The sequence below is a fragment of the Nicotiana tomentosiformis genome, chromosome 4 (genome assembly GCF_000390325.3).
Source record: "Nicotiana tomentosiformis chromosome 4, ASM39032v3, whole genome shotgun sequence".
In the NCBI taxonomy this organism is placed as follows: domain Eukaryota; kingdom Viridiplantae; phylum Streptophyta; class Magnoliopsida; order Solanales; family Solanaceae; genus Nicotiana; species Nicotiana tomentosiformis.
In genome coordinates, this window is record NC_090815.1 from 49,776,464 (window position 1) to 49,792,152 (window position 15,689).

The 15,689-nt window shown below is 41.4% G+C and overlaps 1 protein-coding gene across 1 annotated transcript; it reads left to right on the plus strand.

Annotated features, from left to right (window-relative positions):
* Window positions 1-1,754: 1,754 nt before the first annotated feature.
* On the plus strand, window positions 1,755-4,013 carry LOC138909647 (uncharacterized). The gene is made up of 5 exons (XM_070200857.1): window positions 1,755-1,799; window positions 2,091-2,150; window positions 2,835-3,164; window positions 3,323-3,448; window positions 3,711-4,013. The coding sequence occupies exons 1-5, from the start codon at window positions 1,755-1,757 to the stop codon at window positions 4,011-4,013; spliced, it is 864 nt and encodes a 287-aa protein (XP_070056958.1).
* Window positions 4,014-15,689: the final 11,676 nt, after the last annotated feature.

Sequence of the window (15,689 nt, forward strand, 5' to 3'; positions counted from 1 at the left end):
TATGGAGATGGTGCAGGGTAGGGATAAGAGGTCCCGACATTCAGGTAGCTTCGGTGTTTCCTCGTCTGGAGGCTGGGGTTGATTTAGGAGAGGCCATTCTAGCAGGCCAAATTATTATACACCATCTCCTAGTCGAGGAGCTTCTATAAAGTCTTCATTCAGTGCACTTCCAGCGCAGAGTTCTCATAGCGCTCCAGGCATTCAAGGTTTATTAATACCAGTTTCTTTTGGTTGGTATTATGGTTCATGGGGTCTAACTCAGGCCCCGCAGTCATCGATCAGAGGTTGCTATGAGTGTGGAGACCTAGGTCTAGGAAATACTTCCCCCGTCTTCGCATAGGTTCAGGGCATCACGAGGTTCAAACTATTATTCCTACGCCGATTGCTTCACCACCCGCTCAGCTTGCATGTGGTGGAGGTCATATATGATATGGTCGTCCTAGAGAGGGAGCTCAGTCTAGTGGAAATCACGCTAGATGTTATGCATTCCAAGGAAGGACCGAGGCCAGAGTCTATAGTTTCCCATTGAAAGCATGTTTACTTCTGATGCAATAATTATAGGTATTGTTTATGTGTGCCATAGAGATGCTTCAGTGTTGATTGATCTTGACTCTACTTATTCATATATGTCATCATACTTTGCTTCTTGTCTAGATATGCCACGTGATTCACTTACTATCCCAGTTCATGTATCTACACCAGTTGGGATTCTATTTTGGTGGATCGAGTTTATAGATCTTGCGTGGTCACTATGTGTGGTTTTAGGACGAGGGTCGACTTTCTTTTGTTGGATATGGTGGATTTTGATGTGATCTTGGGTATGGATTGGTTGTCTTCATTCCATACTATTCTTGATTGTCACGCTAAGACGGTGATGTTGGCTATGCTAGGTTTGCCGAGGTTGGAATGGAGAGGTTGTCTTGGTCACACTCTTAGTAGAGTGATTTTGTTTCTGAAGGATCAATAGATGTTTACGAAGAGGTGTTTGGCGTCTCTGGCTTTTTTCCGAGATTTTAGTTTGATACTCATACTATTGATTAAGTCCTAGTAGTGACGGAGTTTCCGGATATGTTCCCTGCAGATCTATTGGGCATGCCATCTGATAAGAATATTGATTTTGGTATTTGATTTGGTGTTGGTCACGCATCCCATATCTATTCCTCTATATTGCATGGCTCTAGTGGAGTTGAAAAAATTGAAGGAACAATTGCAGAAGTTGCTAGATAAGGCGTTCATCAGGCCTATTGTATTACCTTGGGGTGCATCAGTGTTATTTGTAAATAAAAAGGATGATTCTGTGAGAATGTGTATTGACTACTAGCAGTTGAACAAGGTTACTATCAAGAACAAGTATCCACTAACACACATGGATGAATTATTTGATCAGCTTCAAGGGCTAGGGTGTTCTCAAAGATTGACTTGAGATCGGGGAGGGGTATCACCAGTTGAATATTAGGGCTTCAGACATCCCTAAGACGGCTTTCAGGACTCGTTATGGCCATTATGAGTTTTTGGTGATATCGTTTGGATTGACTAATGCCCCATCAGATTTCATGCACTTGATGAACAATGTGTTCCAACCGTATTTGGATTCTTTTGTCATTGTGTTCATTGATGATATCTTGGTGTATTCCTATTGCGCTGAGGAGCTCGAGCAACATTTGAGGATTGTGCTTCAAATTTTGAGAGAGAAGTAGTATGCTAAGTTCTTCAAGTGCGAGATTTGGTTGGGCTCGGTGGTGTTCTTCGGTCATATGGTATCTAGTGATGGGATCAAGGTGGACCCAAAGAAGATTGAGGTAGTTTAGAGTTGACCCAGACCTTCTACCTCTATAGAGATCAGGAGCTTCTTAGGTTTGGCTAGTTACTACCGTCGCTTTGTAAGGGGATTTTCATCTATTGCAGCCTCATTGACTAAGTTGACTCAGGAGGGCACTTCGTTTAGATGGTCTAATGAGTGTGAGAAAATCTTTCAGAAGCGCAAGACTGCTTTGACTACGGCTTCAATTTTGGTATTGCCTTCAGGATTTGGGTTGTATACTTTTTATTATGATGCTTCGTAGGTTGTCTTTGGGTGTGTGTTGATGCAGGATGATAGGGTGATTGCCTATGCGTCGGGCCAGTTGAAGCCCCATGAGAAGAACTATCCGGTGCTTGATTTAGAGTTAGTATCTATTGTACACGCGCTCAAGATTTGGAGGCATTACTTATATGGCGTGTCTTGTGAGGTGTATACTGATCATCAAAGTCTCTAGCATCTGTTTAAATCAAAAGATTTGAATTTGAGGTAGCTGAGATGGTTGGAGCTATTGAAGGATTATGATATCACTATTCTTTATCTTCCGAGGAAGGCTAATATGGTGGCGGATGCCTTGAGTAGAAAGGTGGAGAGTATGGAAAGTTTGGCATTCAACCCGCATGTGGAAAGACCTTTATCTATGGACGTTCAAGCATTGGCCAATAGGTTGGTGAGGTTGGATATTTCGGAGCCTAGCAGGGTTCTTGCTTGGTTTGTATCACATTAATACTTATTTGAGCACATTAAGGCTCGCCGGTATAATGATCCCCATATCCTTGTCCTTAAGGACATGGTGCAACGAGATGGTGCTAAGGAGGTGACTATTGGTGATGATGGTGTATTTAGGCTTTAGGGTTGGATTTGTGTTCCTAATGTGGATGGTTTGAGGGAGTTGATTCTTGAATAGGCTCGCAGTTCATGATATTATATTTACATAGGTGCTACGAAGATGTATCGTGAATTGAAACAACATTACTGGTGGCGGATAATGAAAAAAGACATTGTTGGGCATGATACATGGTGTTTAAATTGTTAGAGGGTCAAGTATGAGCATCAAAGACAAGGTGATTTGCTTCAAAGATTAGATAGATTGCAGTGGAAATGGGAGCGTATCACTATGGAATTTGTGGTAGGTTTGCCACGGACTTTGAGGAGATTTGACATTGTTTGGGTCATTGTGGATAGACTGATCAAGTCTATGCATTTCATTATGATCATGACTTCCAACATTTCAGAGCAGTTGGATAAGATCTACATTAGAGAGATTGTCAGCTTGCACGGCGTGCCTGTGTCTATCATCTCAGATCGAGGCACTCAGTTTACTTCACACTTCTGGAGGGCTGTTCGGCATGAGTTGGACACACAGGTTGAGTTATGTACTGTACTTCACCCTCAGACGGACGGACAGTCCAGCAAACCATTCAGATTTTGGAGGATATATTGAGGGTATGTATCATAGATTTCGGGGGCCAATGGGATCAGTTTATTCCATTAGCGGAGTTTGCATACAACAACATCTATCAGTTAAACATCCAGATGGCTTTGTATGAGGCATTATATAAGAGGCAATGTCGTTCTCCAGATGGTTGGTTTGAGCCGGGTGAGGCTAGGTTGTTGGGCACAGATTTAGTTCGTGATGCTTTGGAGAAGGTGAAATTGATTTAGAAGTAGCTTCGTACAGCCAGTCCAGGCAAAAACGTTATGTTGATAGGAAGGTTCGTGATGTGGCTTTCATGGAGGGTGAGAAGGTTATTCTCTGAGTTCACCTATGAAGGGTGTGATGGGGTTTGGGAAGAAGGGCAAGTTAAGCCCTCGATATATTGGTCCTTTTGAGGTGGTAGAGAGAGTGGGTGAGGTTGTCTACAGATTTGTTTTGCCACCCAACTTGTCGGGAGTTCACCCAATCTTTCAGGTTTACATGCTTCAGAAGTATTATGAGGATCCGTCACATGTGTTGGATTTTAATACTGTACAGTCGGGTGAGAATCTGGCTTATGAGGAGGAGCAGGTGGCCATTCTAGATAGGCAAGTTCTGAAGCTGGGGTCTAAAGATATTGCATCAGTGAAGGTTCAGTGGAGAGATCAACCGGTCCAGGGGGCGACTTGGGAGATCGAGCATGATATGAGGAGAAGATATCCTCATCTTTTTGATATCCCAAGTATGATTCTAAACCCATTCGAGGACAAAATTTTGTTTAAGATGGAGAAAATATAACTATCCAGTCGATCGTTTTGTGTATTTGAGCTTTGTTCCCCTATTTGATGATTCCCGTATGTTTGTTTGATATTTTGTGACTTGTGCGGATGGATGGTTTGGTTTCGGGAAGGTTTGGCAATGTATTGGAACACATAGTTATATTGTCCGAAGTTTAAGCTGTACGAGTTGATCAAGGTTTGACTTTTGTATAAACAACCTCAGAATGGTATTTTTATGGTTTTGATAGGATTGAATGTTGATTTTGGATTTAGGAGTATGTCCGGATTTGGATTTGGAGGTTCCTAGGATATTTTGACTCTAATTGTCGAAAGTTAGAAAATTGAAGGTTTGGAAAATTGGTAAGTTTGAACCATAGTTGACTTTTTGGTTATCGAGATCCATTTGGGATTTCGAGTCTTGGGATAGGTTCATTTGTTAATTTATGATTTGCGTGCAAAATTTGGTGGCATTTCGAGTTGGTTAGACGTTGTTTTGCAAGGGTTTGGAAGTTGGAAGTTTGATTAGTTCATGAAGTTTAAATTGAAGGGCGATTTGTGATTTTTATGTTACTTGGTACAATTTGAGACCTCGATTAGGTCCATGTCATATTTTAAGACTTGGTTGAATGAGATCCTGGAGGCTCGACAGTGTTTCGGATAGATATCAGATCATTTGAGTGAATGTTGATAGAACAAGTTTTGGTGTGTCGCACCTGCGGAATTTTGGACACAGGTGCAAGATCACATGTGCGTAGACGAGTCCGCAAAAGCGAAACTTGGCCAGGGGGAGGGGGAGTCCGCAGATGCGGAACTTGCAGCCCAGAAGCACTTGCGCAGAAGAGGAAATTGATCACACCAGCGGCTCCGCAGAAGCGGATATTAGGACGCAGAAGTGAATGGTCAGTGTTTTAAGCGGGTCGCGCATCTGCGAGGTATTTTCCACAGATGCAATGTCACAAAAGCGACAATTTGGTCTGTATGTACAGTAATCGTTGGGCAGAGGTTTATATTCGAGGGTTTAGTCTATCTTTCACCATTTGGAGTTTTGGAGCTCGGCTAGAGGCGATATTTGGGGAGAATTTCATTATCACCTTGAGGGTAAGTGATGTCTACTTGATTTTAATGTTATATCTTGTTTTCTCATGGATTATTAAACATATACTATGGGATTTGATAGAGGAGTTGGGGGGGGGGGGATTGAGAAATAAATATTTGAGATTTGAACCCCTATTCGAAGTCGGATTTGGATGAAACTTGTATATTTGGACTCGTATTCGAATGAGTAGTCAAGATTTGTGATTTTTGTTGGATTTCACAAAGCAAGCCCAGGTTGACTTTTTGGTTTACTTTGTGTAAATGGATAAAGCGAAGCTTTATTGTTTGGAATTGAGTTCTATAGCCTTGTTTGACATTATTGAGCTATTTTTTGCTAGAATTGAACTGTTCGAAGGATGATTCTAGAGGCAAAAGATTTTTAGAGTATTGATTCTCGCACATTTGAGGTAATTATCTTCCCTAAGCTTTGTTTGAGGGTAATTTTCCCGTTGGTCATGATATTTGTTATGTGTTGGGGGTGACGCACATGCGGGGTGACGAGCGTATATGTGTACACCGTGGTTATTCATGACCCGGGTAGACTTTATGCTATTGTATGCCTTGTCTTTCCATCATGCCTATGATAAGTGTGAATTTTGACCACCTATTAGCACCTTTTTGCTTTTGTTGTAGTCCGAAAGTATTGATTTATGTTCCCAATACTAATGAAAGTATGCAAATTGCATGAATGTTGGAAATCTGAGCTCCCACGAAGAAATCCGACTCCAAAAGGAGTGATCTGACTCACAAGGCAAGAAGGGGCGCAAAACATAAGTGCGGTCCGCAGAGGTATTTCTGCGGCCGCAAAAGAAAGTGCGATCGCAGAATTTTCTCTACGGCCGCAAAACTAGTTAAGTAGCCCATAATACTTTTAGCAGATGTGTGGACCGCACATGAATTGTGCGGCTGTAGAACAAGGTCCGCATTGATAAAAAATTCAAAGTTCAGAGAGTGTGCAAATGACCAAGACTTGAAGCCTTGCCTGAACTGTAGACTACACAAGACTTGTGCGGCTGCAGAAGATGCATTGCAGCCACAAACAAAATTGTACGGCTGCAGAATCCAAGTCCTTACAAGCTGAAGAAATCTGCGGACCGCACATGGAATTGTGCGGCCGCAGAACCTCCGAGGGGCATTTTTGTCAGCGAATTTTGGGCCACTATAAATAGACGAGAATCATATTTTAAGGTCAAGTTTAGATGTTTGAGCTGCTTAGCCACTGTATTTTGCTAATTTAGGAAGTTTGTAACTATTTTAGGATTTAAACATCATATTTTATCATTTTAATCCTAGATTATGAGTTTAATTAGTATTTCTTCTTTATTTTCTTCATTTTTCACTATGAGTAGCTAGACTCTTACTAGGGTTGTGACCCAATCCTAGTGTGTAAACCTTATGGGTATTTAATTTAATGCTTATTTATGATTAGGTGTTGATTATTTAGCCTTGTTTATGCTTTAATTTTAGAATTAATGGTTGCAAATATTGATTTATGCCTATTTCACTTGGCCTTTGCTTGAGAAAGAGAGACATTGTCTAGAAAAACTTGGCTAACAAGAAATTGGGCTAATTAAGAGTTTGATTAGCTTAAGTAAAGGGTTTGAGCTAGAGATAGTGAGAACTCGACTTGAGCTCATATCAACTATTTAGCTTGATACCCATTTGGTCTTGAGAAAGCCAAATTGGGCAAAATCACTCATTGACCGAGAGGTATTAAGTAGGTAACTTAGAGTTGAGAGGTATAATACACCCTGATCAATAAAATAAGTGTTAACATATTTAACCCATTAGGCGAACACCTAGGTTAAGGTCACATCCCTAGGCTTTTTAACCATTTGGAAAATAACAAAAATAATCATTTGCTTTCTAGTTTATTCTCCTTAGCTTATAATTATTAGAGTTAATTTATAAGTAGAAATCAAAACCGTTTGTTTGGAAGTGCAATTTAGTTGTTCCATTTACTCTCGTAAAGTGTATACCCCTAACACCCATATTAAACTCCATGTGGAAATCGAACCCGACTCTTGTTGGGTACTATTCTTTCAATGACCGTTTTCACTCACTATTGAGTGTGGATTGGACGTAGATCAACCTCTTTGTGACTGCGTGTTCTCCACTTGTATGACTGCGTAAGATGTTATTCATGATATAAATCATGTATAAGCTAAGTGCTTATCTATTTGAGACATGATATGTCTATTTTTCCTATATTGAGCTCTTTGCCTTAACTGTAGTAATATTTTTGGTCATGATATTATATTCACGTACCATATCTCTATCTTAGCATGCCCTTTTTATGTCATCTCATATGTTGTTGGTGTCTTTATTTATGTGATACGGGTTTGAGCTGAGTTATGGTATGTTGTTATACTCCGTGCGATATTTGATTACAGTACTGTGAGAGGTTGGCGTATTGAGGCTTGAGGAGATTAATGACTGATCTTGGGCCTTAGAGCCGTGTTGATATTGATAGTGAAGTGACGCGTGCGCTAGGCCCCATATCGGGCTGAGTGGTTTGATAGTGAGATGACACATGTGCTAGTCCCCATTTTGGATGAGTGGTATTGATCGTCGACTTTTAATGCAATCAGCACTTGGGCTAGGATCCGCCCCTACGGAGTCAAGTATTAATATGTCGGTGCAGGTACACAAGATGTGCTTGATGAGGGACTTATGCAAGGAAGCCCTACAGTTCTTAGAGTGTGTGTGTGAGAGAGAGATATGTTTGGGGGGTACTTGTGCCAAGAACTATACATGTGATGCGACTTGGTATACTTGATGATTAAACTACGATGTCATTGATTTTGGCATGTAAACTTGTCATGCTGGCATATGATTGTATTTTTCTAATGCTAACTGGTGCTTGATGTCTCTATTTGATGTTTAAAGCTTGAAATCATAGTTTAAATTGTTAATCAATGTTTAGGTGATTCTGTGGAACAACCGTTGCCTTGACAAATATAGTTCAAAAGCGTTCTTATCTCTTCTCTTATTGTGATAAAGTTGAACTAGATATTACTTGAGTTGTTCTTCCTTTTGCCGTTATTATGTTATTTTTTGTGTTGTTGGCTATTGAAAATGAGCATTTTGGACCTTGCCAAGCTCGTCACTGCTTTTAGCCTAAGTTTAGTCTTGTTACTTATTGAGTACATGAGTCAGTTGTACCCATACTACATTCATCACTATATATGCATATCCATGTGTTGCTGGTAATGGTGATTGCTAGAGAGCTGTTATCCGTATCGACGTGGAGATTTCGAGGTAGCACTACATATTCCATTTGGGGGCCTTGAAGTCCCTTATCTCATTTCATGTTATTACAGTTAGTCGTCTAGACATTATTGTATTTTGTCAGACCTTGTACTTTATACTCTATGGAGCTCATGTACTCGATGACACTAGATTTTGGGATGGTTTTCAGTTGTACCGCTATTTTGATTTTAGTTATTTATGTTATTCCGTTGTTCATACTATTTCATACTATTGTTAAAGTTCATTTCTTTTTATTAATTGTTGGCTTACCTAGCACGCGGTATTAGGCGCCATCACGATTCCGGTAGAATTTTGGATCGTGACAGCACTAGGACCCGTATCTACACACAAAGTGGAGGAAAGTTGAGTGATTATGGGGAGCACTAAGTAAATATCATAGATCGCTCCCAACAAAGTAATGGTTGGAGTAAATATACAAAACACTCATTTCCAAACCTATGCAAGTATTATACTCACAATAATAACTCAACGCACAAATATCACATAAATTAAATATGTACAAGTACAACATTTAATAAAAAATACACAAAGGAAATCTCAAGAATCAATATGCGTGATAAAAATTGAAACTTCACTCATAAATAAACATTTTCAATATCTCAAACCTGCACACATACTGTCCTGGGCTTCACCAAGATAAGTAAGTCATGAAGGATGAATCCGATCCATATGCCAAAATTGAAACATGGACAACTTGCATGTCCAATATTCAGTAACCGGAACGTGACCAACTCACACTCCCAAACTCAATTTGAGCGGTTAGCTTATACACCAAAACTCATATGTTAATGCAAATCACATATCTAAATTAACATACCGTATACGGTCAAAATCGGGCCTATCCAATTTTGTTGTTTGATCGAGACAAGGGAGTTGCATCGGGGGTATCCTCGTAATAAATCAGACCCGAGCTCGAAGATGAGACATCAAGCCTAGAGATCGAAGTGTACGTTGAGACCGAGGCCAGAAACAATCGAGATCAAGTATGACCGACTTCGAGGGGAGCATAATAACGGAATGGCGAGATATCAATAACCGGTCGAAGATCACGACGTGAATCTCGGGACGGATATCCGTGATTGGTCGAGGATCATGGCGTGAATCTCGGAGCGGACCAAATCAGAAGCGGTTAACTAGCTGTTTATACGATTTCCTTTTGTAATTAGAGACATACCATAATTAGGTTTCCTCTACTATATAAAGAGGAGTTCCAAACATTTGTAGGGGATCATGATTCACTGATAAGAATATACATATACACTACTTTCTTGTCTTACTTACTGTTTATCACCGCTTCTTCCATCCTGTGTTGTTCTTATTAACTAACCTTGAGACTATCTCGAATCGAGGTCGAGGCATTATTTGCAGACCAGTTTAATTTATTTTATTGTCCAATTAATCTATTTAATTCGTTGTTTATCAATTGGTGCTGGTTTAAATCACATATCCTTAAAATCACAATATAAGTTTAATTGTTACTCAATTTTTAGGGTAAACAGTTTGGCACCCACCGTGGGGCTAAGGATAATAGTGATTGTTCAGTACTGATTCTGGTAAAATGTACTATTTTACGCTTGTTCTTATCAAGTATCTTTGCTTTCAAGTTAAAACATGTCAAACTCACAAAACGCATCCACACACGGTGACAACAGCCTTGGATTCCACGGTAAAAATGAAAATGTGATTGCTTCAGGAGTCAAGGTGCCACAGGCTAATTTCGGGGGAGCACTGATTTCCAACCCAGTCGATGTCAGTTCATAGGTTGCTCTAAATGCGGACCTAGGCGCAGGTCTCGATGGGAGCATACGCAAAGAAGGCCGATCTAGTGACCAAGGAACACAGGGCAGAGGAGACGAATGAGTCAGTCTCCAAGTGATATTTGAAATGCTTCAGGCTCAGCAAGCCGCTATGGCTCAGTTACAAAATCAACATAGAGCTTCGAATAGGGTCGAGCCAGAAATTACTTACAATACCGAAAAGGTCGAATGGTAACGAATCAGGGACTGATCCTGCGGTAATGAAAATGCTCGAGGAGCTCACCAAAAGAATTGAATAGGGGGATAAGAGAATCAAAGCCAACGATAAAAAAAGTGGAAACATACAACTCTCGAGTTGACCAGATACCGGGGGCACCGCCAATCTTGAAAGGGATCGATTCGAAGAAGTTTGTACAAAAGTCATTTCCCCCAAGTGCGGCTCCGAAGCCTATTCCAAAGAAGTTTCGCATGCCAGACATACCCAAATATAATGGGACCACCGATCCCAACGAGCATGTTACTTCATATACATGCACCATCAAGGGTAACAATTTAGAAGATGATGAAATCAAATCTGTGCTATTGAAAAAATTTGGTGAGACCCTTTCGAAGGGAGCAATGATTTGGTATCACAACCTGCCACCAAATTCTATCGACTCATTTGCCATGTTAGCAGATTCTTTCTTAAAGGCACACGCCGGGGCCATAAAAGTCGCAACGTGGAAATCAGACCTTTTCAAGGTAAAACAAAGGGATAATGAAATGCTGAGGGAGTTCGTATCCCGATTTTAGATGGAACGCATGGAGTTGCCACCGGTCACAGATGATTGGGCCATTCAAGATTTTACCCAAGGGTTGAACGAGCAGAGTTCGATAGCATCACATCAGTTGAAACAAAATTTTATCGAGTATCCAGCTATAACTTGGGCAGATGTGCACAATCGATATCAATCGAAGATAAGGATTGAGGACAACCAATTAGGAGCCCCTTCCAGCTCAGTACATGCAAATAGGTCGGCAGTTAAAAACCAGAGGGACGTCGACAGGGAGCCAAGATCGAACAAAGACCGATATCAATCATATACTATAGAACGAAGGAACAATGGTTCAGGACGCGATTCCGCCCGGAGCGATCAAAGACGTGATCGAGGACAGAATTCTCGGGGACTTATAAGCAAAAGTGGTTTTGACAAGTATGCTGATCCCACAGAGGCACCTCGGTTATCGAAATATAACTTTAGCATCGATGCATCGGGTATTGTATCGGCAATCGAAAGGATCAAAGATACTAGGTGGCCCTGACCCATATAAACTGATCCTTCCCAAAGAAATCCAAATTTGATGTGCAAGTATCATGGCACGCATGGTCATAAGATTGAGGATTGCAGGCTATTAAGGAACGAGGTATCCCATCTATTCAATGAGGGCCACCATCGAGAGTTCCTCAGCGATCGAGCCAAGAATCATTTTAGAGAAAGGGACACCAATAGGAAAATTAAACAGGAGGAACCCAACATGTCATTCATATGATCGTCGGTGGGGTCGACATTCCATAGGGACCCATATTTAAACGCACTAAGGTATCAATTACTAGGGAAAAATGAGCCCGAGATTATGTGCCCGAGGGAACATTATCATTCAATGACGAAGAAGCAGAAGGCATTTCTCAGCCCCACAATGACGCTTTGGTAATTTCTATATTATTAAATAAAGTTCAAGTTAAGCGTGTTTTAGTGGATCCAAGTAGCTCAGCGAATATCATCCGATCTAGGTTCGTGAAGTAGCTCGGCCTAAATTGTGCCCGCAGCTCGGGTCTTAAACGTCTTCAATATGGCCACTGAAACAACTAAAGGGGAGATTATTCTACCGGTGAACGTGACTCAAACCATTCAAGATACCAAGTTCCACGTAATCGAGGGCGACATGAGGTACAATGTACTACTCGGAAGGCCTTGGATCCACAATATGAGGGCAGTCCCTTTGACTCTCCACCAAATGATGAAATTCCATACGTCAGCTGGTGTTAAAATAGTATACGGGGAGCAGCATGCTGCAAAAGAAATATTTGCGGTCGATGAGGTAACGCCGATATCAACACTATCAACCTCGGAAAGGTCGAGCATCAAAAGTAAACAGGAAGTCAAATAGCTATCACAGCCACCAGCCTCAACCGAATCAGGGAAGCAGGAGATAGAAGAAGAGGAGGAGGATTTTCTGACCCCTCGAACTTTTATTGTTCTTGAAGATTCTGACGCCACCAAATCAACGGTCAAAGAGTTGGAACAAGTTATATTGATCGAATAGCTACCCGAGCGAAAGGTATACTTGGGAACGGGATTAACCCCCGAACTCAGGAAAAATCTTATTCAATTTCTTATTGATAACATAGATTGTTTTGCTTGGTCCCATTTAGACATGACAAGGATCCCACCGAATATAACGACGCATCGGCTAAGCCTGGACCCTAGGTTCAAACCGGTGAAGCAAAAAAGAAGACCCCAGTCCGAGGTAAAGAACGCATTCATAAAGGACGAGATAACTAAACTTCTCAAAATAGCGTCCATTCGGGAGGTGAAATATCCCGAATGGTTAGCCAATATAGTTGTAGTCCCTAAAAGAGGGAACAAACTTAGAATGTGTGTAGATCATAAGGATTTAAACAAGGCATTCCCCAAAGATTCTTTTCCACTGCCTAACATCGATCGCATGATCGATGCCACGGCCGGCCACGAGATCCTTACTTTTCTTGATGCCTATTCCGGGTACAATCAAATCCAAATGAACCCGGAGGACCAAGAAAAGACTTCATTTATCACCAAGTATGGAACATATTGTTATAATGTAATGCCCTTCGAGCTAGAAAATGCAGGAGCTACTTACCAACGCCTAGTAAATAAAATGTTTGAAGAACAGATAGGTAAATTAATGGAAGTTTATATCGATGACATGCTATTTAAGTCCATGCGCGCAGAGGACCATTTGGCACATTTGCATGAAACGTTCGAGATTTTAAGGAAATACAACATGAAGCTCAACCTCGAGAAATGTGCTTTCGGGGTCGGTTCAGACAAGTTCCTTGGCTTCATGGGATCGAATCGGGGAATCGAGATCAACACCAAAAAAATCAAGGCCATCGAAGACATCACCGTCGTGGACAGTGTAAAAGTCGTGCAGAGGCTAACTGGACCGATAGCTGCCTTAGGCCAATTCATTTCGAGGTCATCGGATCGAAGCCACAGATATTTCTATCTTCTTAAAAAGAAGAACGATTTCACCTGGACCCCGAAATGCCAACAAGAATTAGAGAAATTGAAGCGATACCTATCAAGCCCACCACTGCTTCACACTCCAAAGGCAGATGAAAAACTTTACTTGTACTTGAAAGTATCGAAAATTACGGTAAGTGGTATCATAGCTCGGGAAGAGCAAGGTACGCAATTTTCTGTTTATTATGTTAGTCGAACCTTAGGAGAAGCAGAAACTAGATATCCACATTTGGAGAAATTGGCACTTGCACTGATAAGCGCTTCTAGAAAGTTAAGACCATACTTTCAATGTCACCCCATATGCGTATTAACCACTTACCCATTTCGTAATATTTTACACAAACCCGAACTATCGGGCCGATTGGCAAAATGTTCTGTCGAACTCAGTGGGTACGATATTGAATATCAACCCCGGATGGCCATCAAGTCTCAAATTTTAGCGGACTTCATGGCTAATTTCATGCCAACCCTCATACCCGAAGTCAAAAGGAACTCTTGTTAAAATCGATTTCATCATCGGGAGTATGGACCCTCTTCACAGACGGTGCTTCGAATGTGAAGGGGTTCGGGCTAGGCATCGTTTTGAAGTCGCCCACGGGTAGCACTATTAGGCAATCTATCAAAACTTTTAGGTTGACTAATAATGAGAGGGAGTACGAGGCCATGATTGCAGGTCTCGAGCTAGCTAAAAGCTTAGGAGCAAAAGTCATTGAAGCCAAGTGTGACTCTTTACTGGTGGTGAACCAAGTAAACAAAACTTTCGATGTTCGAGAGGATAGAATGCAAAGGTATTTGGACAAACTGCAGGTAACCTTGCACTGTTTTAATGAATGGACTTTACAACATGTACCTCGAGAACAAAAAAGTGAGGTCGATGCACTTGCAAGTTTAGGGTCATCGGTCGAGGAAGCTGAGATCAGCTCGGGGACTGTTGTTCAACTCTCGAGATCCGTGATCGGGAAAGGTCGCGCCGAGATAAACTCTACAAGCTTAACTTGGGATTGGAGGGATAAATATATTGAATACTTGAAGAACGGAAAGCTCCCATCGGACCCTAAAGAGTCGAGGGCCCTACGAACCAGAGCTGCTCGATTCACATTGGATGAAGATGGAATATTATACAAAAGGACATTCGATGGACCATTGGTAGTATGCTTAGGACCAGGAGACACCGATTATGTTCTACGAGAGGTCCATAAAGGCACTTGTGGGAACCACTCCGGCACCGAATCACTGATTCACAAAATCATTAGAGCAGGATACTACTGGAACAACATGGAAAAAGACACGAAGGAGTTTGTTCGAAAATATGATAAATATCAAAGGTTTGCACTGATGATCCATCATCCAGGAGAACAACTTCATTCAATCCTATCCCCATGGCCATTCATGAAATGGGGGATGGATATCATCATCCCTCTGCCATCGGCCCCAGGAAAAGCCAAGTTCATTTTATTTATGACTGACTATTTCTCTAAATGGGTTGAAGCACAGGCGTTCGAGAAAGTGAGAGAGAAAGAGGTTATAGACTTCATTTGGGATCACATTGTATGTCGATTTGGGATACCTGCCGAAATAGTGTGTGACAATGGAAAACAATTTATCGGCAGCAAAGTGACAAAATTCCTCGAAGACCACAAAATAAAAAGGATATTATCAACGCCGTATCACCCTAGTGGGAATGGACAGGCCGAGTCGACGAACAAGAATATTATTCAAAACCTAAAGAAAAGGTTGGACGACGCTAAGGCGAAATGGAGAGAAATTCTACCCGAAGTCCTTTGGGCATATCGAACAACGTCAAAATCCAGTACGGGGGTAACCCCGTTCTCCTTAGTATATGGCTCTGAAGCCCTGATTACAGTCTTAGTCGGGGAACCCAGTGCCAGGTTTTGACATACAATAGAAGAGTCAAATCGCGAGGCTATGAATACTAGCCTCGAATTATTTGATGAAAAACGAGGAGTCGCACTCGTTCTAATAAATGCACAAAAGCAACGAATCGAAATATACTACAATAGGAGAACCAACCTTTGCCACTTCAGAGTCGGGGACTTATTCTTGAGGAAAGTCACCATCAACACTCGAGATCCTAATGAAGGGAAGCTCGGCCCAAATTGGGAAGGACCCTACCAAGCCCTCGACATCGTCGGAAAGGGATCTTATAGGCTCGGCACGATGGACGACGAACAACTGCCAAATAATTGGAACATATCGCATCTCAAACGGTATTATTACTAAGGTATGACTTTATTCCCATTTTTTGTTTATATATTCGACACTAACTCACTGCAGATGATCGAT